The following is a 22,070-nucleotide window of genomic DNA, read 5'->3' on the forward strand; positions in this document are numbered from 1 at the left end:
TGTGTTACAGAATGCCAGTGTCACATTGTCCCTGTGTTATAGAGTGTCAGTGCCACATTGTCCCAGTGTTATAGAGTGCCAGTGCCACATTGTCTCTGTGTTACAGTGTGCCAGTGTCACATTGTTCCTGTGTTACAGAGTGCCAGTGCCACATTGTTCCTGTTTTACAGAGTGTCAGTGTCACATTGTTCCTGTGTTAGAGTGCCAGTGTCACATTGCCCCTGTGTTACAGAGTGCCAGTGTCACATTGTCTCTGTGTTACAGAGTGCCAGTGTCACATTGTCCCTGTGTTATAGAGTGCCAGTGCCACATTGTCTCTGTGTTACAGTGTGCCAGTGTCACATTGTCTCTGTGTTACAGAGTGCCAGTGTCTCATTGTTCCTGTGTTACAGAGTGGCAGTGTCACATTGTTCCTGTGTTACACAGTGCCAGTGTCACATTGTCTCTGTGTTACAGAGTGCCAGCGTCACATTGTTCCTGTGTTACAGAGTGGCAGTGTCACATTGTTCCTGTGTTACAGAGTGCCAGTGTCACATTGTCCCTGTGTTACAGAGTGCCGGTGTCACATTGTCCCTGTGTTACAGAGTGCCAGTGTCACATTGTCCCTGTGATACACAGTGCCGGTGTCACAATGGCTCTGTGTTACAGAGTGCCAATGTCACATTGTTACTGTGTTACAGTGTGCCAGTGTCACATTGTCCCTGTGTCACATTGTTCCTGTGTCACATTGTCCCTGTGTCACAGAGTGCCAGTGTCACATTGTCCCTGTGTCACAGAGTGCCTGTGTCACATTGTTCCTGTGTCACAGAGTGCCAGTGTCACATTGTCTCTGTGTTGCACAGTGCCAGTGTCACATTGTTCCTGTGTTACAGAGTGCCAGTGTCACATTGTTCCTGTGTTACAGAGTGCCAGTGTCACATTGTTCCTATGTTACAGTGCGCCAGTGTCACATTGTCCCTGTGTTACAGAGTGCCAGCGTCACATTGTTCCTGTGTTACAGAGTGGCAGTGTCACATTGTTCCTGTGTTACAGAGTGCCAGTGTCACATTGTCCATGTGTTACAGTGTGCCAGTGTCACATTGTTCCTGTGTTAGAGTGCCAGTGTTACATTGTTACTGTGTTACAGTGTGCCAGTGTCACATTGTCCCTGTGTTATAGAGTGCCAGTGCCACATTGTCTCTGTGTTACAGTGTGCCAGTGTCACATTGTCTCTGTGTTACAGTATGCCAGCGTCACATTGATCCTGTGTTACAGTGTGCCAGTGCCACATTGTCCATGTGTTACAGAATGCCAGTGTCACATTGTTCCTGTGTTACAGTGTGCCAGTGTCACATTGTTCCTGTGTTACAGAGTGCCAGTGTCTCATTGTACCTGTGTTACAGAGTGGCAGTGCCACATTGTCCATATGTTACAGAATGCCAGTGTCACATTGTTCCTGTGTTACAGTGTGCCAGTGTCACATTGTTCCTGTGTTACAGAGTGCCAGTGTCTCATTGTTCCTGTGTTACAGAGTTCCAGCTTCACATTGTTCCTGTGTTACAGAGTGCCAGTGCCACATTGTTCCTGTGTTACAGTGTGCCAGTGTCACATTGTTCCTGTGTTACAGTGTGCCAGTGTCACATTGTTCCTGTGTTACAGAGTGCCAGTGTCTCATTGTTCCTGTGTTACAGAGTGCCAGTGTCACATTGTCCCTGTGCTACAGAGTGGCAGTGTCACATTGTCTCTGTGTTACAGAGTGCCAGTGTCACATTGTCCCTGTGCTACAGAGTGGCAGTATCACATTGTTCCTGTGTTACAGAGTGCCAGTGTCACATTGTCCATGTGTTACAGTGTGCCAGTGTCACATTTTCCCTGTGTTACAGAGTGTCAGTGTCACATTGTTCCTGTGTTACTGTGCGCCAGTGTCACATTGTCCCTGTGTTACAGAGTGCCGGTGTCACATTGTCTCTGTGTTACAGAGTGCCAGTGTCACATTGTCCCTGTGATACACAGTGCCGGTGTCACAATGGCTCTGTGTTACAGAGTGCCAATGTCACATTGTTACTGTGTTACAGTGTGCCAGTGTCACATTGTCTCTGTGTTACAGAGTGCCAGCGTCACATTGTTCCTGTATTACAGAGTGCCAGTGCCACATTGTTCCTGTTTTACAGAGTGTCAGTGTCACATTGTTCCTGTGTTATAGAATGCCAGTGCCACATTGTCCCTGTGTTATAGAGTGTCAGTGCCACATTGTCCCAGTGTTATAGAGTGCCAGTGTCACATTGTCCCTGTGTTATAGAGTGCCAGTGCCACATTGTCTCTGTGTTACAGAGTGCCAGTGTCACATTGCCCCTGTGTTACAGAGTGCCAGTGTCACATTGTTCCTGTGTTAGAGTGCCAGTGTCACATTGTCTCTGTGTTACACAGTGCCAGTGTCACATTGCCCCTGTGTTACAGAGTGCCAGTGTCACATTGTCTCTGTGTTACAGAGTGCCAGTGTCACATTGTCCCTGTGTTATAGAGTGCCAGTGCCACATTGTCTCTGTGTTACACAGTGCCAGTGTCACATTGTTCCTGTGTCACAGAGTGCCAGTATCACATTGTTCCTGAGTTACAGAGTGCCAGTGCCACATTGTCTCTGTGTTACACAGTGCCAGTGCCACATTGTCTCTGTGTTACAGAGTGCCGGTGCCACATTGTCTCTGTGTTACACACTGCCAGTGCCACAGTGTTCCTGTGCCACAGAGTGCCAGTGTCACATTGTCCCTGTGCTACAGAGTGCCAATGTCACATTGTTACTGTGTTGCACAGTGCCAATGTCACATTGTTCCTGTGTTACAGAGTGCCAGTGTCACATTGTGTCTGTGTTACAGAGTGCCAGTGTCACATTGTTCCTGTATTACAGAATGCAAGTGTCACATTGTGTCTGTGTTACAGAGTGCCTGTGTCACATTGTTCCTGTGTTACAGAGTGCCTGTGTCACATTGTTCCTGTGTCAAAGAGTGCCAGTATCACATTGTTCCTGTTTTACAGAGTGCCAGTGTCACATTGTTACTGTGTTACAGAGTGCCTGTGTCACATTGTTCCTGTGTTACAGAGTGCCAGTGTCACATTGTCCCTGTGTCACATTGTCCCTGTGTCACAGAGTCCCTGTGTCACATTGTCCCTGTGTCACGTTGTTCCTGTGTCACAGAGTGCCAGTGTCACATTGTCTCTGTGTTACACAGTGCCAGTGTCACATTGTTCCTGTGTTACAGAGTGCCTGTGTCACATTGTCTCTGTGTTACAGAGTGCCGGTGTCACATTGTCTCTGTGTTACAGAGTGCCAGTGTCACATTGTCCCTGTGATACACAGTGCCAGTGTTACATTGTTACTGTGTTACAGTGTGCCAGTGTCACATTGTCCCTGTGTTATAGAGTGCCAGTGCCACATTGTCTCTGTGTTACAGTGTGCCAGTGTCACATTGTCTCTGTGTTACAGTATGCCAGCGTCACATTGATCCTGTGTTACAGAATGCCAGTGTCACATTGTCCCTGTGTTATAGAGTGTCAGTGCCACATTGTCCCAGTGTTATAGAGTGCCAGTGCCACATTGTCTCTGTGTTACAGTGTGCCAGTGTCACATTGTTCCTGTGTTACAGAGTGCCAGTGCCACATTGTTCCTGTTTTACAGAGTGTCAGTGTCACATTGTTCCTGTGTTAGAGTGCCAGTGTCACATTGCCCCTGTGTTACAGAGTGCCAGTGTCACATTGTCTCTGTGTTACAGAGTGCCAGTGTCACATTGTCCCTGTGTTATAGAGTGCCAGTGCCACATTGTCTCTGTGTTACAGTGTGCCAGTGTCACATTGTCTCTGTGTTACAGAGTGCCAGTGTCTCATTGTTCCTGTGTTACAGAGTGGCAGTGTCACATTGTTCCTGTGTTACACAGTGCCAGTGTCACATTGTCTCTGTGTTACAGAGTGCCAGCGTCACATTGTTCCTGTGTTACAGAGTGGCAGTGTCACATTGTTCCTGTGTTACAGAGTGCCAGTGTCACATTGTCCCTGTGTTACAGAGTGCCGGTGTCACATTGTCCCTGTGTTACAGAGTGCCAGTGTCACATTGTCCCTGTGATACACAGTGCCGGTGTCACAATGGCTCTGTGTTACAGAGTGCCAATGTCACATTGTTACTGTGTTACAGTGTGCCAGTGTCACATTGTCCCTGTGTCACATTGTTCCTGTGTCACATTGTCCCTGTGTCACAGAGTGCCAGTGTCACATTGTCCCTGTGTCACAGAGTGCCTGTGTCACATTGTTCCTGTGTCACAGAGTGCCAGTGTCACATTGTCTCTGTGTTGCACAGTGCCAGTGTCACATTGTTCCTGTGTTACAGAGTGCCAGTGTCACATTGTTCCTGTGTTACAGAGTGCCAGTGTCACATTGTTCCTATGTTACAGTGCGCCAGTGTCACATTGTCCCTGTGTTACAGAGTGCCAGCGTCACATTGTTCCTGTGTTACAGAGTGGCAGTGTCACATTGTTCCTGTGTTACAGAGTGCCAGTGTCACATTGTCCATGTGTTACAGTGTGCCAGTGTCACATTGTTCCTGTGTTAGAGTGCCAGTGTTACATTGTTACTGTGTTACAGTGTGCCAGTGTCACATTGTCCCTGTGTTATAGAGTGCCAGTGCCACATTGTCTCTGTGTTACAGTGTGCCAGTGTCACATTGTCTCTGTGTTACAGTATGCCAGCGTCACATTGATCCTGTGTTACAGTGTGCCAGTGCCACATTGTCCATGTGTTACAGAATGCCAGTGTCACATTGTTCCTGTGTTACAGTGTGCCAGTGTCACATTGTTCCTGTGTTACAGAGTGCCAGTGTCTCATTGTACCTGTGTTACAGAGTGGCAGTGCCACATTGTCCCTGTGTTACAGAATGCCAGTGTCACATTGTTCCTGTGTTACAGTGTGCCAGTGTCACATTGTTCCTGTGTTACAGAGTGCCAGTGTCTCATTGTTCCTGTGTTACAGAGTTCCAGCTTCACATTGTTCCTGTGTTACAGAGTGCCAGTGCCACATTGTTCCTGTGTTACAGTGTGCCAGTGTCACATTGTTCCTGTGTTACAGTGTGCCAGTGTCACATTGTTCCTGTGTTACAGAGTGCCAGTGTCTCATTGTTCCTGTGTTACAGAGTGCCAGTGTCACATTGTCCCTGTGCTACAGAGTGGCAGTGTCACATTGTCTCTGTGTTACAGAGTGCCAGTGTCACATTGTCCCTGTGCTACAGAGTGGCAGTATCACATTGTTCCTGTGTTACAGAGTGCCAGTGTCACATTGTCCATGTGTTACAGTGTGCCAGTGTCACATTTTCCCTGTGTTACAGAGTGTCAGTGTCACATTGTTCCTGTGTTACTGTGCGCCAGTGTCACATTGTCCCTGTGTTACAGAGTGCCGGTGTCACATTGTCTCTGTGTTACAGAGTGCCAGTGTCACATTGTCCCTGTGATACACAGTGCCGGTGTCACAATGGCTCTGTGTTACAGAGTGCCAATGTCACATTGTTACTGTGTTACAGTGTGCCAGTGTCACATTGTCTCTGTGTTACAGAGTGCCAGCGTCACATTGTTCCTGTATTACAGAGTGCCAGTGCCACATTGTCCCTGTGTTATAGAGTGTCAGTGCCACATTGTCCCAGTGTTATAGAGTGCCAGTGTCACATTGTCCCTGTGTTATAGAGTGCCAGTGCCACATTGTCTCTGTGTTACAGAGTGCCAGTGTCACATTGCCCCTGTGTTACAGAGTGCCAGTGTCACATTGTTCCTGTGTTAGAGTGCCAGTGTCACATTGTCTCTGTGTTACACAGTGCCAGTGTCACATTGCCCCTGTGTTACAGAGTGCCAGTGTCACATTGTCTCTGTGTTACAGAGTGCCAGTGTCACATTGTCCCTGTGTTATAGAGTGCCAGTGCCACATTGTCTCTGTGTTACACAGTGCCAGTGTCACATTGTTCCTGTGTCACAGAGTGCCAGTATCACATTGTTCCTGAGTTACAGAGTGCCAGTGCCACATTGTCTCTGTGTTACACAGTGCCAGTGCCACATTGTCTCTGTGTTACAGAGTGCCGGTGCCACATTGTCTCTGTGTTACACACTGCCAGTGCCACAGTGTTCCTGTGCCACAGAGTGCCAGTGTCACATTGTCCCTGTGCTACAGAGTGCCAATGTCACATTGTTACTGTGTTGCACAGTGCCAATGTCACATTGTTCCTGTGTTACAGAGTGCCAGTGTCACATTGTGTCTGTGTTACAGAGTGCCAGTGTCACATTGTTCCTGTATTACAGAATGCAAGTGTCACATTGTGTCTGTGTTACAGAGTGCCTGTGTCACATTGTTCCTGTGTTACAGAGTGCCTGTGTCACATTGTTCCTGTGTCAAAGAGTGCCAGTATCACATTGTTCCTGTTTTACAGAGTGCCAGTGTCACATTGTTACTGTGTTACAGAGTGCCTGTGTCACATTGTTCCTGTGTTACAGAGTGCCAGTGTCACATTGTCCCTGTGTCACAGAGTCCCTGTGTCACATTGTCCCTGTGTCACGTTGTTCCTGTGTCACAGAGTGCCAGTGTCACATTGTCTCTGTGTTACACAGTGCCAGTGTCACATTGTTCCTGTGTTACAGAGTGCCTGTGTCACATTGTCTCTGTGTTACAGAGTGCCGGTGTCACATTGTCTCTGTGTTACAGAGTGCCAGTGTCACATTGTCCCTGTGATACACAGTGCCAGTGTTACATTGTTACTGTGTTACAGTGTGCCAGTGTCACATTGTCCCTGTGTTATAGAGTGCCAGTGCCACATTGTCTCTGTGTTACAGTGTGCCAGTGTCACATTGTCTCTGTGTTACAGTATGCCAGCGTCACATTGATCCTGTGTTACAGAATGCCAGTGTCACATTGTCCCTGTGTTATAGAGTGTCAGTGCCACATTGTCCCAGTGTTATAGATTGCCAGTGCCACATTGTCTCTGTGTTACAGTGTGCCAGTGTCACATTGTTCCTGTGTTACAGAGTGCCAGTGCCACATTGTTCCTGTTTTACAGAGTGTCAGTGTCACATTGTTCCTGTGTTAGAGTGCCAGTGTCACATTGCCCCTGTGTTACAGAGTGCCAGTGTCACATTGTCTCTGTGTTACAGAGTGCCAGTGTCACATTGTCCCTGTGTTATAGAGTGCCAGTGCCACATTGTCTCTGTGTTACAGAGTGGCAGTGTCACATTGTTCCTGTGTTACACAGTGCCAGTGTCACATTGTCTCTGTGTTACAGAGTGCCAGCGTCACATTGTTCCTGTGTTACAGAGTGGCAGTGTCACATTGTTCCTGTGTTACAGAGTGCCAGTGTCACATTGTCCCTGTGTTACAGAGTGCCGGTGTCACATTGTCCCTGTGTTACAGAGTGCCAGTGTCACATTGTCCCTGTGATACACAGTGCCGGTGTCACAATGGCTCTGTGTTACAGAGTGCCAATGTCACATTGTTACTGTGTTACAGTGTGCCAGTGTCACATTGTCCCTGTGTCACATTGTTCCTGTGTCACATTGTCCCTGTGTCACAGAGTGCCAGTGTCACATTGTCCCTGTGTCACAGAGTGCCTGTGTCACATTGTTCCTGTGTCACAGAGTGCCAGTGTCACATTGTCTCTGTGTTGCACAGTGCCAGTGTCACATTGTTCCTGTGTTACAGAGTGCCAGTGTCACATTGTTCCTGTGTTACAGAGTGCCAGTGTCACATTGTTCCTATGTTACAGTGCGCCAGTGTCACATTGTCCCTGTGTTACAGAGTGCCAGCGTCACATTGTTCCTGTGTTACAGTGTGGCAGTGTCACATTGTTCCTGTGTTACAGAGTGCCAGTGTCACATTGTCCATGTGTTACAGTGTGCCAGTGTCACATTGTTCCTGTGTTAGAGTGCCAGTGTTACATTGTTACTGTGTTACAGTGTGCCAGTGTCACATTGTCCCTGTGTTATAGAGTGCCAGTGCCACATTGTCTCTGTGTTACAGTGTGCCAGTGTCACATTGTCTCTGTGTTACAGTATGCCAGCGTCACATTGATCCTGTGTTACAGTGTGCCAGTGCCACATTGTCCATGTGTTACAGAATGCCAGTGTCACATTGTTCCTGTGTTACAGTGTGCCAGTGTCACATTGTTCCTGTGTTACAGAGTGCCAGTGTCTCATTGTTCCTGTGTTACAGAGTTCCAGCTTCACATTGTTCCTGTGTTACAGAGTGCCAGTGCCACATTGTTCCTGTGTTACAGAGTACCAGTGTCACATTGTTCCTGTGTTACAGAGTGCCAGTGTCACATTGTTCCTGTGTTACAGAGTGCCAGTGCCACATTGTTCCTGTGTTACAGAGTGTCAGTGTCACATTGTTCGTGTGTTCGAGTGCCAATGTCACATTTTTCCTGTGTTACAGAGTGCCAGTGTCACATTGTCCCTGTGTTACAGAGTGCAAGTGTCACATTGTGTCTGTGTTAGAGTGCCAGTGTCACATTGTTCCTGTGTTACAGAGTGCCAGTGTCACATTGTTCCTGTGTTAGCGTGCCAGTGTCACATTGTTCCTGTGTTAGAGTGCCAGTGTCACATTGTTCCTGTGTTACACAGTGCCAGTGTCACATTTTTCCTGTGTTACAGAGTGCCAGTGTCTCATTGTTCCTGTATTACAGAGTGTCAGTGTCACATTGTTCCTGTGTTACACAGTGCCAGTGTCACATTGTTCCTGTGTTACACAGTGCCAGTGTCACATTTTTCCTGTGTTACAGAGTGCCAGTGTCTCATTGTTCCTGTATTACAGAGTGTCAGTGTCACATTGTGTCTGTGTTACAGAGTGCCAATGTCACATTGTTACTGTGTTGCAGAGTGCCAATGTCACATTGTTCCTGTGTCACATTGTTCCTGTGTCACATTGTTCCTGTGTCACATTGTTCCTGTGTCACAGAGTGCCAGTGTCACATTGTCCCTGTGTCACAGAGTGCCTGTGTCACATTGTTCCTGTGTCACAGAGTGCCAGTGTCACATTGTCTCTGTGTTGCACAGTGCCAGTGTCACATTGTTCCTGTGTTACAGAGTGCCAGTGTCACATTGTTCCTGTGTTACAGAGTGCCAGTGTCACATTGTTCCTATGTTACAGTGCGCCAGTGTCACATTGTTCCTGTGTTACAGAGTGCCGGTGTCACATTGTCTCTGTGTTACAGAGTGCCAGTGTCACATTGTCCCTGTGTTACACAGTGCCAGTGTCACATTGGCTCTGTGTTACAGAGTGCCAATGTCACATTGTTACTGTGTTGCAGTGTGCCAGTGTTACATTGGTGCTGTGTTAGGTTTACATTGTCACAAGTAGGCTTTCATTAACACTGCAATGAAGTTTCTGTGAAAAACCCCTAGTCGCCACATTCCAGCGCCTCTTACATAGAGGGAGAATTCAGAATGTCCAAATTACCGAACAGCATTTCTATACGGGTCTTGTGGGTGGAAACCAGAGCACCCGGAGGAAACCCAAGCAGACACAAGGAGAATGTGCAGTCTCCGCACGGACAGTGACCCAAGCCGGGAATCGAACCTGGGACCCTGGCACTGTGAAGCAACAGTGCTAACCACTGTGCTACCATGCTGCCCCAGAAGCATGATAGAGTCCCCCTTTTCCTCTCTTATCACCCCATCAGCCTCTGCATTGAAAAGGATCATCCTCTGCCATTTCTGCCAACCCCAGTATGATGCCACCACAAAACACATCTTTCCCTCATCCCTCCTGTCAGCATCCTGCAAGGACCACTCCATTTTTGACACTCTGTAAACTACTCTGTTGCCCCCAACTCCTCGTCCCCTTCCCTCAACACCTTCCCATGCAATTGCAATACCTGCCACTGTACTTCTTCCCTCCTCGCTGCCCAAGGCCCCAAATATTTCTGTCAGGCAAAATCAGCATTTCACTTGCATCTCCTTCAATTTGGTCTACTGTATTCGCTGTTCCCAGTTCGATCTCTTCTACATTGGGGAGGCTAAATGCAAACTTTGTGCATGCTTTGTGGAACACCTTCGCTCCGTCCACAAGAGTGGCCCCAAACATCCTGTTGATTGCCATTTTAACTCAGCATCTTGCCTTCGTGTCCACATGGCTGTCATTGGCATGCTGTAACATTCCATCGATACCCAAAGTAAACTGGAGGAGCAGCACCTCATCTTCAAATCAGGCACATTACAGCCCTCCGGACTCAACAATGAGTTCAACAACTTTAGATTGTGAATTTTCCTCTCCAATTTGATCCCTTTTTTGCTTTGTTTAGGGTTTTTTTTTTGTCCCAATGCAAACACTCTGCCAAACCCCCCTTCAATTGGCCATCTGGCGCTTGTTCTTCAGCTTTGATTTCACTGGGCATTGAGCTTTGTTCTTCTATCAACACATTCTGCTGTCTTACCTGCATACCACTTTCAGCATCTTCTTTAGTCCTTAATGCTATCAAAAACACTCCCTTTCTCTTGTGTCCATCTTCATTCCTTCCTTAGCTCCCATCTATCCCTGACCTTCTATTCTGCTGCGCATTCTCCACCCACTCCAGCTATAGGTGAATTGGACATTCTGAATTCTCCCTGAGTACCCGAACAGGGGCCGGAATGTGGCTTTTCAGAGTAATGTCATTGCAGTGTTAATGTAAGCCTACTTGTGACAATAAAGATTGTTATTATATCTAACCCATCACATTTCTACCACTCTTCGGCTCTGAAGAAGAGTCATACGGGCTGGAAACGTTAATTCTGTTTCTCTCTCCACGTGCTGCCAGACCTGCTGTGCTTCTCTATCATTTTCTGCTTTTATTTCAGATTTCCAGCATCCGCAATATTCTTCTTTTCTTTGTTAATTCTCAGGTGATTTGCTGTCACTCAATAACACAATCGACTGGCTTGTTATGAGCTCAATGAGTACAGTGCTTCCTGTTTTCTCTCTTTATTAAGACTAAATGTAACGTGGCTGCATCAAGTCAGTGCCTCATGGCTGAGATCATCTGTCTATGGCAAGCCGGGTGGGATATTGAGTACATGATTGCATTTCAATCCAAACAACCCCATCTTCATAACGAACAAAAGACAAATTGGCATGTGCTATCACGTGTAACTGTGAGTTGCACAGGTTAACCACATTACAACAGCTGTTCTTACGCAATCCCAAACTATTCATTATTTCCGTCAGTCTCCGCATATGCATTGCATACATTGTCATTAAGTCATGTCGGTCTCTAAATGGTGTGCATGCGTGTTGTCATTGGGTGTGCTGCTGGGTGATGTTTCCTCTCCGGGAGTGTCGTTCCCGTGGCAACTGTTGATGTTGTTCCATTTCCATTGTTGGGGACCGGTCTGTGAAGGTCATGATGTTACATGACACACCAGTGTCTCTATCTGACAACTGATGCACTATCAATTACGACGAGACGACAGTAGAATGTAATCGAGGCTTTATTACACAGAGATGTGTGGCCTCCTACAGCAGCTGGTGAAATGGCTGCTGTTCAGAGAGCCCACACATTTATACTCCGCCTACTGGGCAGAGCCAGCAGGCAGGGATCTACCCCCGTACCTGTAGTACAGGGGCCTTACCGTAATACCAATATATACAATATAATACAACAGTGGTGACTACCACAGCTCATGTTCGCACTCTCCTGTCATCATCATTCTAACAGTCACCAACCGCTTATCACCTCTCGACCTGACAGAGCCGGCATGTTGAATAGGGCATAATTTTCAGGCCTCGCATGGTGTGGCCTGCCATTGACAGCCAGTGCGATCTTCCAGTCCCGCCGATATCTATGCCACTTTCCATGGCTCGCCGGTCCTGTTGCCAAGCAACTCGCTGCAGGGCGTCACCTTCGGCGGGAGCAGAAGATCTGATCCGCAGGACCGGAGGTGCCGGTCAGCAGGAAGGGTTTGAAAACACTGCCTATTGTGTCTAATGATTCATCAGGATCTTCAGTTGATTTCTCTCCCGTGCCCATGGTGTATAGACTTGTTTTGCTTCTTTCGAGCCAAACACTTGTGTGCACAATGATTTGGCTTCTTGCAGTTAGAACGTTGCTTTCCCCACACTGGACAAGCCTTATTTTCCTTTGTGCGATGTCTTTCACAGTATTTGCATCCTGCCCTTGTCTGTGATCATTCTCCTCTTTTGGCCTGGAATGTATATCAGCATTGTGCCAAGTCTGCACAGTCCTTCCATTAATGTGCTCCAGCTGATGATTTACAACCTCGGCGCTTCTGCACATGTCGATCGATTTTTGGAGAGTAAGTTTCTCCTCTATCAGTAGGTGCCCTTTCACAGTCAGATCTCTTATGCCTAAAACAATCCTTGGTGCAATCTACCGGCGTACCAGTACGTGGTGTTTAAATTGGTGCGCGACATGGCCAGTAGATGCCGGGAGAAGCCTCCTGTGGGCTTCCCAACAGCCAGCATGCCTCCCGGGATCTACGCAGATCTCATGAAGCATCGCAATCAGGATGCCTCCCACAATGGGTATGACCAAGCCTCACACGCCTAAGTCGATCTTAAACCCACTTAGGCATGCTCACCCGGGATCCTACCGGGCTCTCGGCATCTAACGGCCTCCCTAAGGAGTTCCCAGGTGCCCTGCAGTGCTGACCCACATAAACGTGGGCCAGGCAAATGGAATCCAGGGGGTCCCCTGGGCCATCAGAGGACTCTGGGTGGTCAGGGACAGGACAGGGTGGCCCCTGGCTCTCCCCTCAGAATGCAGCCACCTTGGCACAGCTGACACCTCGGCACTGACACCCTTGCTCTGCCAAGATGACCGGGTGGCATCGCAAAGGTGGCAGGAGCATTGCCAGGGTGGCACTGCCAAGGGTCAGGGCCCGGGAGCCATGTCCGGGAAAGGAAGGTGGAGGGATATGAAGAGTGGGGGTTGCAGGGTAGGTAAGAAGGGGTCTCTGGAAGGTTTGGGGTGGGGGGCGGGGTGGTGAAAGGTTGGGGTCCTGGAAGGGTGATGTGAGATAGCCTGAAAAGGGGACCCTCAGCATCCCCATAACGGAGAGTCCACTTGGGGGAGGTGGTGTGGATTAATGCCCCATGTGTGTGGGGGTGACATTGCCCAGGATGGTGTGGGAGGGGGTGTTGGGGGGCGGTGCGGGGGGGGGGGGGGGGCCACAAGCCCTCTTAAATATCGGGGCACCCTTTCAAAATGATGGCCCGCTCTCTGAGGAGCCTGTGTGGCCAGTGAGTTCAGCTCCCCAGTGATGAAAATAATTCTAAGTGTGGGCTTGACCAGGGAAAAACGCCCCTGAGCCCAAAACAGTGACTAAATGTTAGATAGCGGTGCGGAACTAGCCGACAGAATCTGTGGGACACTCCCAGCAAAGCCTGCACGGTAGCACAATGGGTAGCACTGTTGCTTCACAGCTCCAGGGTCTCAGGTTCGATTCTCGGCTTGGGTCACTGTCTGTGTGGAGTCTGCACGTTCTCCCTGTGTCTGCGTGGGTTTCCTCCGGGTTCTCCGGTTTCCTCCCACAAGTCCCGAAAGACGTGCCATTGGGTAATTTGAACATTCTGAATTCTCCTGTGTACCCGAACAGGCGCCGGAATGTGGCGACTAGGGTATTTACACAGTAACTTCATTACAGTGTTGATGTAAGCCTGTTTGTGTCAATAAAGATTATTATGGAAGAAAAAATGACACTTAGAAACATTACCATTAGATTTATTATTTTCAGTTGCTGAATTCATAGGATTCTGCAAACTGTGTTACTACAGACGCATACTGATCAATAGACTCTTTTTTAATCTTGAGTCCTAATGTTGAACACAAACCTTTCATAAGTTACAGTCACTCGAGGTTCAAAGTGGGCCGAAAAGCTTTTTCCTATCTCTTTCTTTTTCTGTTCTTTGCACAGATTTAGGGTGGAATACAATTTGTAGCAAGCTTCCCCAAACGCATTTTTAAAATGTTGCTCCTCATATTGGCTCAGGATTGCAAACTAAATCCATTACAACCTCACACAATGTTCATTACCATTTACGGCAACTCAGACACTGAAGCAGTCCATGTCCAAATGCAGCAAAACTTGGACAATATCCAGGCTTGGACTGACAAGCTGCAAGTAACATTCATGCCACTCAATAACCATCGCCAACAAGAGAGGATCTGACCATTGCCCCTTGACATTCAATGGCATTACCATCGCTGAATCCCCCACTATTAACATCCTGGGGGTTACCATTGATGAGAAACTGAATTGGACTAGCCACATTAATACTGTGGCTACCAGAGCAGGTGAAAAGTTAAAAACCTTGCAGCAAGTACTCCCCTCCTGACTCCACAAAACCTGTCCACCACCTTCAAGGCACAACTCAGGAGTGTAATGGAATACTCTCTACTTGCCTGGATGAGTGCAGCTCCAACAAGACTCCAGAAACTCGACACCGGGCAGTGCAGTGATTAGCACTGCTGCCTCACGGCACAGAGGACCTGGGTTCGATCCTGGCCCCGGGTCACTGTCTGTGTGGAGTTTGCGCAATCTCCCCGTGACTGCGTGGGTCTCATCCCACAACCCAAAAAGATGTGGATTGGCCATGCTAAAATTGCCTCTTAATTGGGAAAAAAAATAATTGGGTACTCTAAATTTAAAAAAAAGAAGCTCGACTCTCCCAGGGTAGAGGGGTCAATTACTAGGGGGCATAGGTTTAAGGTGCGAGGGGCAAGGTTTAGAGGAGCTGTACGAGGCAAGTTTTTTCACACAGAGGATAGTGGGTGCCTGGAACTCGCTGCCGGAGGAGGTGGTGAAAGCAGGGACGATAGTGACGTTTAAGGGGCATCTTGACAAATACATGAGCAGGATGGGAATAGAAGGGTACGGACCCCGGAAGTGTAGAAGATTTTAGTTTAGACGGGCAGCATGGTCGGTGCAGGCTTGGAGGGCCGAAGGGCCTGCTCCTGTGCTGCACTTTTCTTTGTTCTTTGTTCTTGACACCATCTGGGCAAAGCAGCCCACTTGATTGCTCCCCATCTACAAACATTCACACCCTCCACCACTGATGAACAGCGGCATCTACCAGATGCGCTGCAGTAACTCACCAAGGTTCCTTAGGCAGCAGCTTCCAAACCCACGGCCACCACCATCCAGGAGGACAAGAGCAGCAGATACCTGGGAACCCCACCACCTGGAGGTTCCGCTCCAAGTCACTTACCACCTTGACTTGGAAATATATCGCCATTCCTTCACTGTCGCTGGGACAACATCCTGGAATTCTCTCCCTAACAGCACAGTGGGTGTACCTACACCTCAGGAACTGCAGCAGCTCAAGAAGGCAACTTACCACCACCTTCTGAAGGGCAACTAGGGATGGTCAATAAATGCTGGCCTAACCAGCGACACCCACATCCCGTAAATGAATGAGTAAAAAGGTTTTGCTGTGTTAGTGGACAAACTGCCTTCCATTTTGACAAGTTCCAGGAGAGAAAAATTCACAGCCATTGTGTCTCACCCTCCAACTGCAACCTTTCTTTTATTTGCTTTTCCTTTTCAGCAGCTTTTGTTCTGGCAGCTTTCAACAGCCGTGAACATTCCTATGTCCCTCTTTTAGTGGCTGTGCTACAGCTCTTCAAACTCAATCTCAGCTTCATTTCTGACACCATGTTGTGGGCTCAGTGAGTCCAGTGCTTCTTGTAACTCTGTATTCATTCGAACTGAATGTAACATGTGATGCATTATCAATTACGACGAGACAAGAGTAATCAAGGCTTTATTAAGCAGAGATGTGTTGCCTCCTGCAGTTGCTGCCGAAATGACTGCAGCTCGGTGAGCACACACATTTATACTCCGCCTACTGGGCGGAGCCAGCAGGCAGGGACCTACCCCCGTACCTGTAGTACAGAGGCCTTACCGTATTACCTCTCATATACACATTATACAAACAGTGGTGACTACCACATTCACCCCCTGTTAAAAAAGAGTCCAGCGGGAGTGGTGGAAAAACTATTTACTTGGTATGTGAGCATTTTTAAAGTGTACAGTTTGGTGAAAGCTCACAAATTTAGCCGGTCGTGTGCCTTGATCCACCGTTGTGAGCTCCGCAGTCCCGGTGGTGATGCAGGCGCCGGCTTGGTCGCTTGTGACTCCGGGAGTGTGTAGTCCTCATCTTCATCCCCGGGTGGAACCAACGGGAGGACAGATTGGCCTGGAGCAGGGGCTGTGATGAGGTGCGCTGGGAGGAGGATGGGTGGTGCCGGAGCAATTGGAGGGGGGGGGGTGGGGAACCAGTTGGTGCCTGGTCCCTGAGGGAGACTGTGTCTTGGCGGCTGTCGGGGTACACCACATAGGCATACTACGGGTTTGCATGCAGCACCTGTACCCTTTCGACCAACGGGTCCGCCTTGTGGAGATGCTTGCGGAGGAGGACGGGTCCTGAAGCTGCCAGCCACGTTGGGAGTGAAACCCCGGAGGTGGACTTCCTGGGGAAGGCAAAGAGGCGTTCATGGGGGGGTTTCGTTAGTCGCAGTGCAAAGTAGCGATCGGATGGAGTGGAGAACGTTGGGGAGGACCTCCTGCCAGCGGGAGACCGGGAGATTTTTAGACCACAGGGCCAGCAGGATGGCCTTCCAGACCGTCCCATTCTCCCACTCCACCTGCTCGTTTCCCGGGGGGGTTGTAGCTGGTCGTCCTGCTCGAGGCAATGCCCTTGCTGAGCAGGAACTGACGCAGCTCGTCACTCATAAAGGAGGATCCCCAGTCGCTGTGGATGTAAGCGGGGAAACCGAACAGGGTGAAGATGCTATTGAGGGCTTTGATGACTGTGGCAGGCGTCAAATCGGGGCATGGGATGGCAAAGGGGAATCTGGAGTATTCATCGACCACGTTCAGGAAGTACGTGTTTCGGTCGGTGGAGGGGAGGGGCCTTTTGAAATCCACGCTGAGGCGTTCAAAGGGGCAGGAGGCCTTCACCAGGTGCGCTCGGTCTGGCCGGTAGAAGTGCGGTTTGCACTCCGCGCAGACCTGGCAGTTTCTGGTGATAGCCCTGACCTCCTCAATGGAGTATAAGGCAGGTTGCGGGCCTTTATGAAGTGAAAGAACCGGGTGACCCCTGGGTGACAGAGACCATCGTGTAGGGCCCAGATTCGGTCCACTTGTGCGCTGGCAAATGTACCTCGGGATAGGGCATTTGGGGGGGGGGGGGGGGGTGCTCGTTGAGCTTACCGGAGCGATACAAAATCTCGTAATTGTAGGTGGAGAGCTCGATCCTCCATCTCAAGATTTATCATTTTTGATCTTGCCCCGCTGTGTATTATTGAACATGAAAGCAACCCACCATTGGTCAGTGAGGAGAGTGAATCTCCTGCCGGCCAGGTAATGCCTCCAATGCTGCACAGCTTCTACGATGGCTTGTGCCTCCTTTTTGATAGAGGAGTGCCAAATTTCAGAGGCATGGAGGGTGCGGGAAAAGAATGCCTTGGGTCTGCCTGCCTGGTTGAGGGTGGTGGCCAGAGCGACGTCTGAAGCATCGCTCTCGACCTGAAAAGGGAGGGTCTCGTTGACCACTTGCATCGTGGCCTTGGCGATGTCGGCGTTGATACGGTTGAAGGCCTGGTGGGCGTCAGCCGTCAGGGGAAAAACGGTGGACTGAATGAGTGGGCGGGCCATGTCCGCATAGTTTGGGACCCACCCATGACGAGATGAGAATAGAGAGTAATCGAGGATTTATTAAGCAGAGATGTGTTGCCTCCTGCAGCTGCTGCCGAAATGGCTGCAGCTTGGTGAGCACACACATTTATACTCCGCCTACTGGGCGGAGCCAGCAGGCAGGGACCTATCCCCGTACCTGTAGTGCAGGGGCCTTACCGTATTACCTCTCATATACACATTATACAAACAGTAGTGACTACCACAACATGGCTGCTTTCAGTCAGTGCCTCGGGGCAGAGGTTGCCTGGCTACAGCAAACCAGGTATGGCCTTTAGCAGATGATTGCATTTCGATCCAAATGCAGTTAAACTTTTAAGAATGTGCCTCCGGATTGGGCAGACAGTGTAGATCAAAAGGATGGTCGCAGACTCAGAAGATCATTAATCCCCAGCACACAGAATGGCAGGGTCTGGGCAAAGAAACGGGTGTAAATATTGACTGTGAAAAGGCTGAAAAATTAAGCTGAGAGATTGTACAGATGCTTCTTTGTTTAGTCCGTGGGGATAATGCCCCTGACAGGAGATTAATAGTAGAGAGCTGCGTCTACGATAGAGTAGATTATGAGCGCTATCTACTGGCTGTTCATGCGGTGGGATATTGTGGTCCCACGGCGGCACCCAGGAAACCCCGTTGACAATGGCGGGGTCGGTAAATCCCCTGCCGGAGCCGCCTCCGCAGCCGAAAAACAGGCGCCGGGTTGTGAAAGAAGTGAGCTAGGTGATTTGCATAGTCGCTTCTCATTCGCTGTTTCATTTTGTCTTCAAGTGATGCTGGCTATCTCTCCCCAGGTATCGGACAGATGACAAAGATTCCTTTAAGGAGCAGGTTGGTTTTTGGATCAACAATATTTTGATGAGAGTCCCAGATTCCATTGTGCTTCCTATTGGGAGTCACATAGACCTGTGCGATAAGGACGAGGTCCAGAATAAAAAGAAGGACATCGAGGAGAAGATCCTGGAGGTACTGACTGAGAGGGAGGAGAACCTGAAGCAGCGCCTGGACAAGCTAAAGCAGAAAGCACAGTGTGAATTATACAGCGATCAAGTGAATAAACTGTGTGATCTGGCCGAGTACAGTTTAAAGGTGAAGATAAAACTGGATCTGTAAAGTAGGATAGGGTTCATGTTGGATACATTGACCATTTAAAGGGTCTCTGCCTTGGTTCACATGTGCACGCATGGGGGAAATAGCAAAAATCATATAGTTGGAGATTTCAGTGGTTAGCATTGTTGCTTCACAGCGCCAAGGACCCAGGTTTGATTCCCGGTTTGGGTCACTGTCTGTGCGGAGTCTGCATGTTCTCCCCATGTCGGTGTGGGTTTCCTCCGGGTGCTCCGGTTTCCTCCCACAAGTCCCGAAAGATGGGCTTGTTAGGTGAATTGGACATTCTGAATTCTCCCTCCGTGTACCCGAACAGGTGCTGGAGTGTGGCAACTAAGGGATTTTCACAGTAACTTCATTGCAATGTTAATGTAAGCCGACTTGTGACAATAATAAAGATTATTATTATTTTTGCACCCTGGTGCTGGCTTCTCCTGTCAGCTGACAGGTGACATTTATCAACTGTACAGTCAAAGGTTCCAGAGCCATTGGTGTGTTAGAGTAGTCTATCTGCACAGCAGTCTCTCTGTTCTGATGGGAAAACCCTGTTGCTCCAGGCTCTTTCTGACATCAGGATCTTGCTGCTAAGCAGACAATGAGTAAAGTGGGCTTTTGTTACTTGGAGGGATCAATCGTTTTCGAGGTTTACGTTTGGTTAAGGATTTTTGTTTGCATTTTTTGTAATTTTGTATAAAATGTTGGATAACTTTAATTAAAATATTGTTACAAAAAAAGAACAAGGTTGAGCTAATATGGATAACCTTTTCCCTGCAGGTTTTGGACCTCATTCCCATTGACTGTACTCGATACGATGCCATAATCGAGGCTTGGCTACAGATTCTGAAATCAGTTCGGAATAAGGATATTTTCCGGAATGCAGTCCGGAAACTCCCGGTCACTTACAAGAAGGTGGAAGATGCCATTATGGACCTAATTAAAACACCAGACGTTCCAGTCCATGGTAAGAATAACAGTTTACACAATCGTACCCTGTTGGCTACAATAGATTACGAGAACAGAAGAAATAGCAGCAGAGGTAGACATCATCCCTTCACGTCTGCTCTGCCCTTCATTGACATAATAACACTTATACCTCAGCTAGACATTCTGAAATATTCCACCCCCCCCCCCCAATGTCGCTTATCCGCAATCAATAACTCTCACTGGGGTACAGTTTCACAACAATAACTCTCACTGGGATACAGTTCCACAATCAATAACTCTCACTGGGGTACAGTTCCACAATCAATAATTCTCACTGGGTACAGTTCCACAATCAATAACTCTCACTGGGGTACAGTTTCACAACAATAATTCTCACTGCGATACAGTTCCACAATCAATAACTCTCACCGGGGTTCAGTTCCACAATCAATAATTCTCACTGGGTACAGTTCCACAATCAATAACTCTCACTGGGGTACAGTTCCACAATCAATAATTCTCATTGGGTACAGTTCCACAATCAATAACTCTCACTGGGGTACAGTTCCACGATCAATAACTCTCACTGGGGTACAGTTCCACAATCAATAACTCTCACTGGGGTACAGTTCCACGATCAATAACTCTCACTGGGGTACAGTTCCACAATCAACAACTCTCACTGGGATACAGTTCCACAATCAATAACTATCACTGGGGTACAGTTCCACAATCAATAACTCTCACTGGGGTGCAGTTCCACAATCAATAACTCTCACTGGGGTACAGTTCCACAATCAATGACTCTCACTGGAGTATAGTTCCATAGTCATTACCTGTCGCTGGGGTGCAGTTTCACAGTCAATAACTCTCACTCGGGTCCAGTTCCACAGTCAGTAATTCTCACTGAGATACAGTTCCACACACACTAACTCTCACTGGCGTACAGTTCCACACAAACTGACTCTAACTGGGATGCAGTTCCACACACACCGACTGTAACTGGGATACAGTTCAACACACACTGACTCTCATTGGGGTACAGATCCACACACGCTGACTCTCACTGGGATACAGTTCCACAGGCAGTGACTCTCACTGGGATACAGGTCCACACACGCTGACTCTCACTGGGATACAGTTCCACAGGCAGTGACTCTCACTGGGGTACAGTTCCACACACGCTGACTCTCACTGGGATACAGTTCCACACACACTGACTCTCACTGGGATACAGTTCTACACACACTGACTCTCACTGGGATACAGTTCCACACACACTGACTCTCACTGGGGTGCAGTTCCACACACACTGACTCTCACTGGGATACAGTTCCACACACACTGACTCTCACTGGGGTGCAGTTCCACACACACTGACTCTCACTGGGATACAGTTCCACACACACTGACTCTCACTGGGATACAGTTCTACACACACTGACTCTCACTGGGATACAGTTCCACACACACTGACTCTCACTGGGGTGCAGTTCCACACATACTGACTCTCACAGGGATACAGTTCCACACACACTGACTCTCACTGGGGTGCAGTTCCACACACACACTGACTCTCACTGGGATACAGTTCCACACACACTGACTCTCACTGGGGTTGCAGTTCCACACACACTGACTCTCACTGGGGTACAGTTCCACACACACTGACTCTCACTGGGATACAGTTCCACACACACTGACTCTCACAGGGATACAGTTCAACACACACTGACTCTCACTGGGATACAGTTCCACACACACTGACTCTCACTGGGGTACAGTTCCACACACACTGACTCTCCCTGGGGTACAGTTCCACACACACTGACTCTCACTGGGGTACAGTTCCACACACACTGACTCTCACTGGGGTACAGTTCCACACACACTGACTCTCACTGGGATACCAGTTCCCACACACTGACTCTCACAGGGATACAGTTCAACACACACTGACTCTCACTGGGATACAGTTCCACACACACTGACTCTCACTGGGGTGCAGTTCCACACACACTGACTCTCACTGGGATACAGTTCCACAACCACTGACTCTCACTGGGTACAGTTCCACACACACTGACTCTCACTGGGGTACAGTTTCCACACACACTGACTTCTCACTGGGATACAGTTCCACACACACCTGACTCTCACTGGGATACAGTTCCACACACACTGACTCTCACTGGGATACAGTTCCACACACACTGACTCTCACTGGGGTACAGTTCCACACACACATGACCTCTCACTGGGATACAGTTCCACACACACTGACCCTCACTGGGGTATGGGTTCCACACACACTGACTCTCACTGGGGTACAGTTCCACACACACTGACTCTCACTGG

At 48.7% G+C, this 22,070-nt stretch overlaps 1 protein-coding gene and 1 pseudogene across 1 annotated transcript in view; both read left to right on the forward strand.

The window, feature by feature from the left end:
* Window positions 1–22,070, forward strand: part of si:ch211-210p4.6 (malignant fibrous histiocytoma-amplified sequence 1 homolog) — an 81,803-nt gene that overhangs the window by 26,788 nt on the left and 32,945 nt on the right. Inside the window, exons 3-4 of the mRNA XM_038806061.1 lie at window positions 18,476–18,770; window positions 19,563–19,749. Coding sequence (XP_038661989.1) covers window positions 18,476–18,770; window positions 19,563–19,749 — 482 coding nt within the window. The remainder of the gene's footprint in view (window positions 1–18,475; window positions 18,771–19,562; window positions 19,750–22,070) is intronic.
* Window positions 19,184–19,385, forward strand: LOC119972025 (annotated as a pseudogene).

Source organism: Scyliorhinus canicula, chromosome 9 (genome assembly GCF_902713615.1).
Source record: "Scyliorhinus canicula chromosome 9, sScyCan1.1, whole genome shotgun sequence".
Taxonomy (NCBI): domain Eukaryota; kingdom Metazoa; phylum Chordata; class Chondrichthyes; order Carcharhiniformes; family Scyliorhinidae; genus Scyliorhinus; species Scyliorhinus canicula.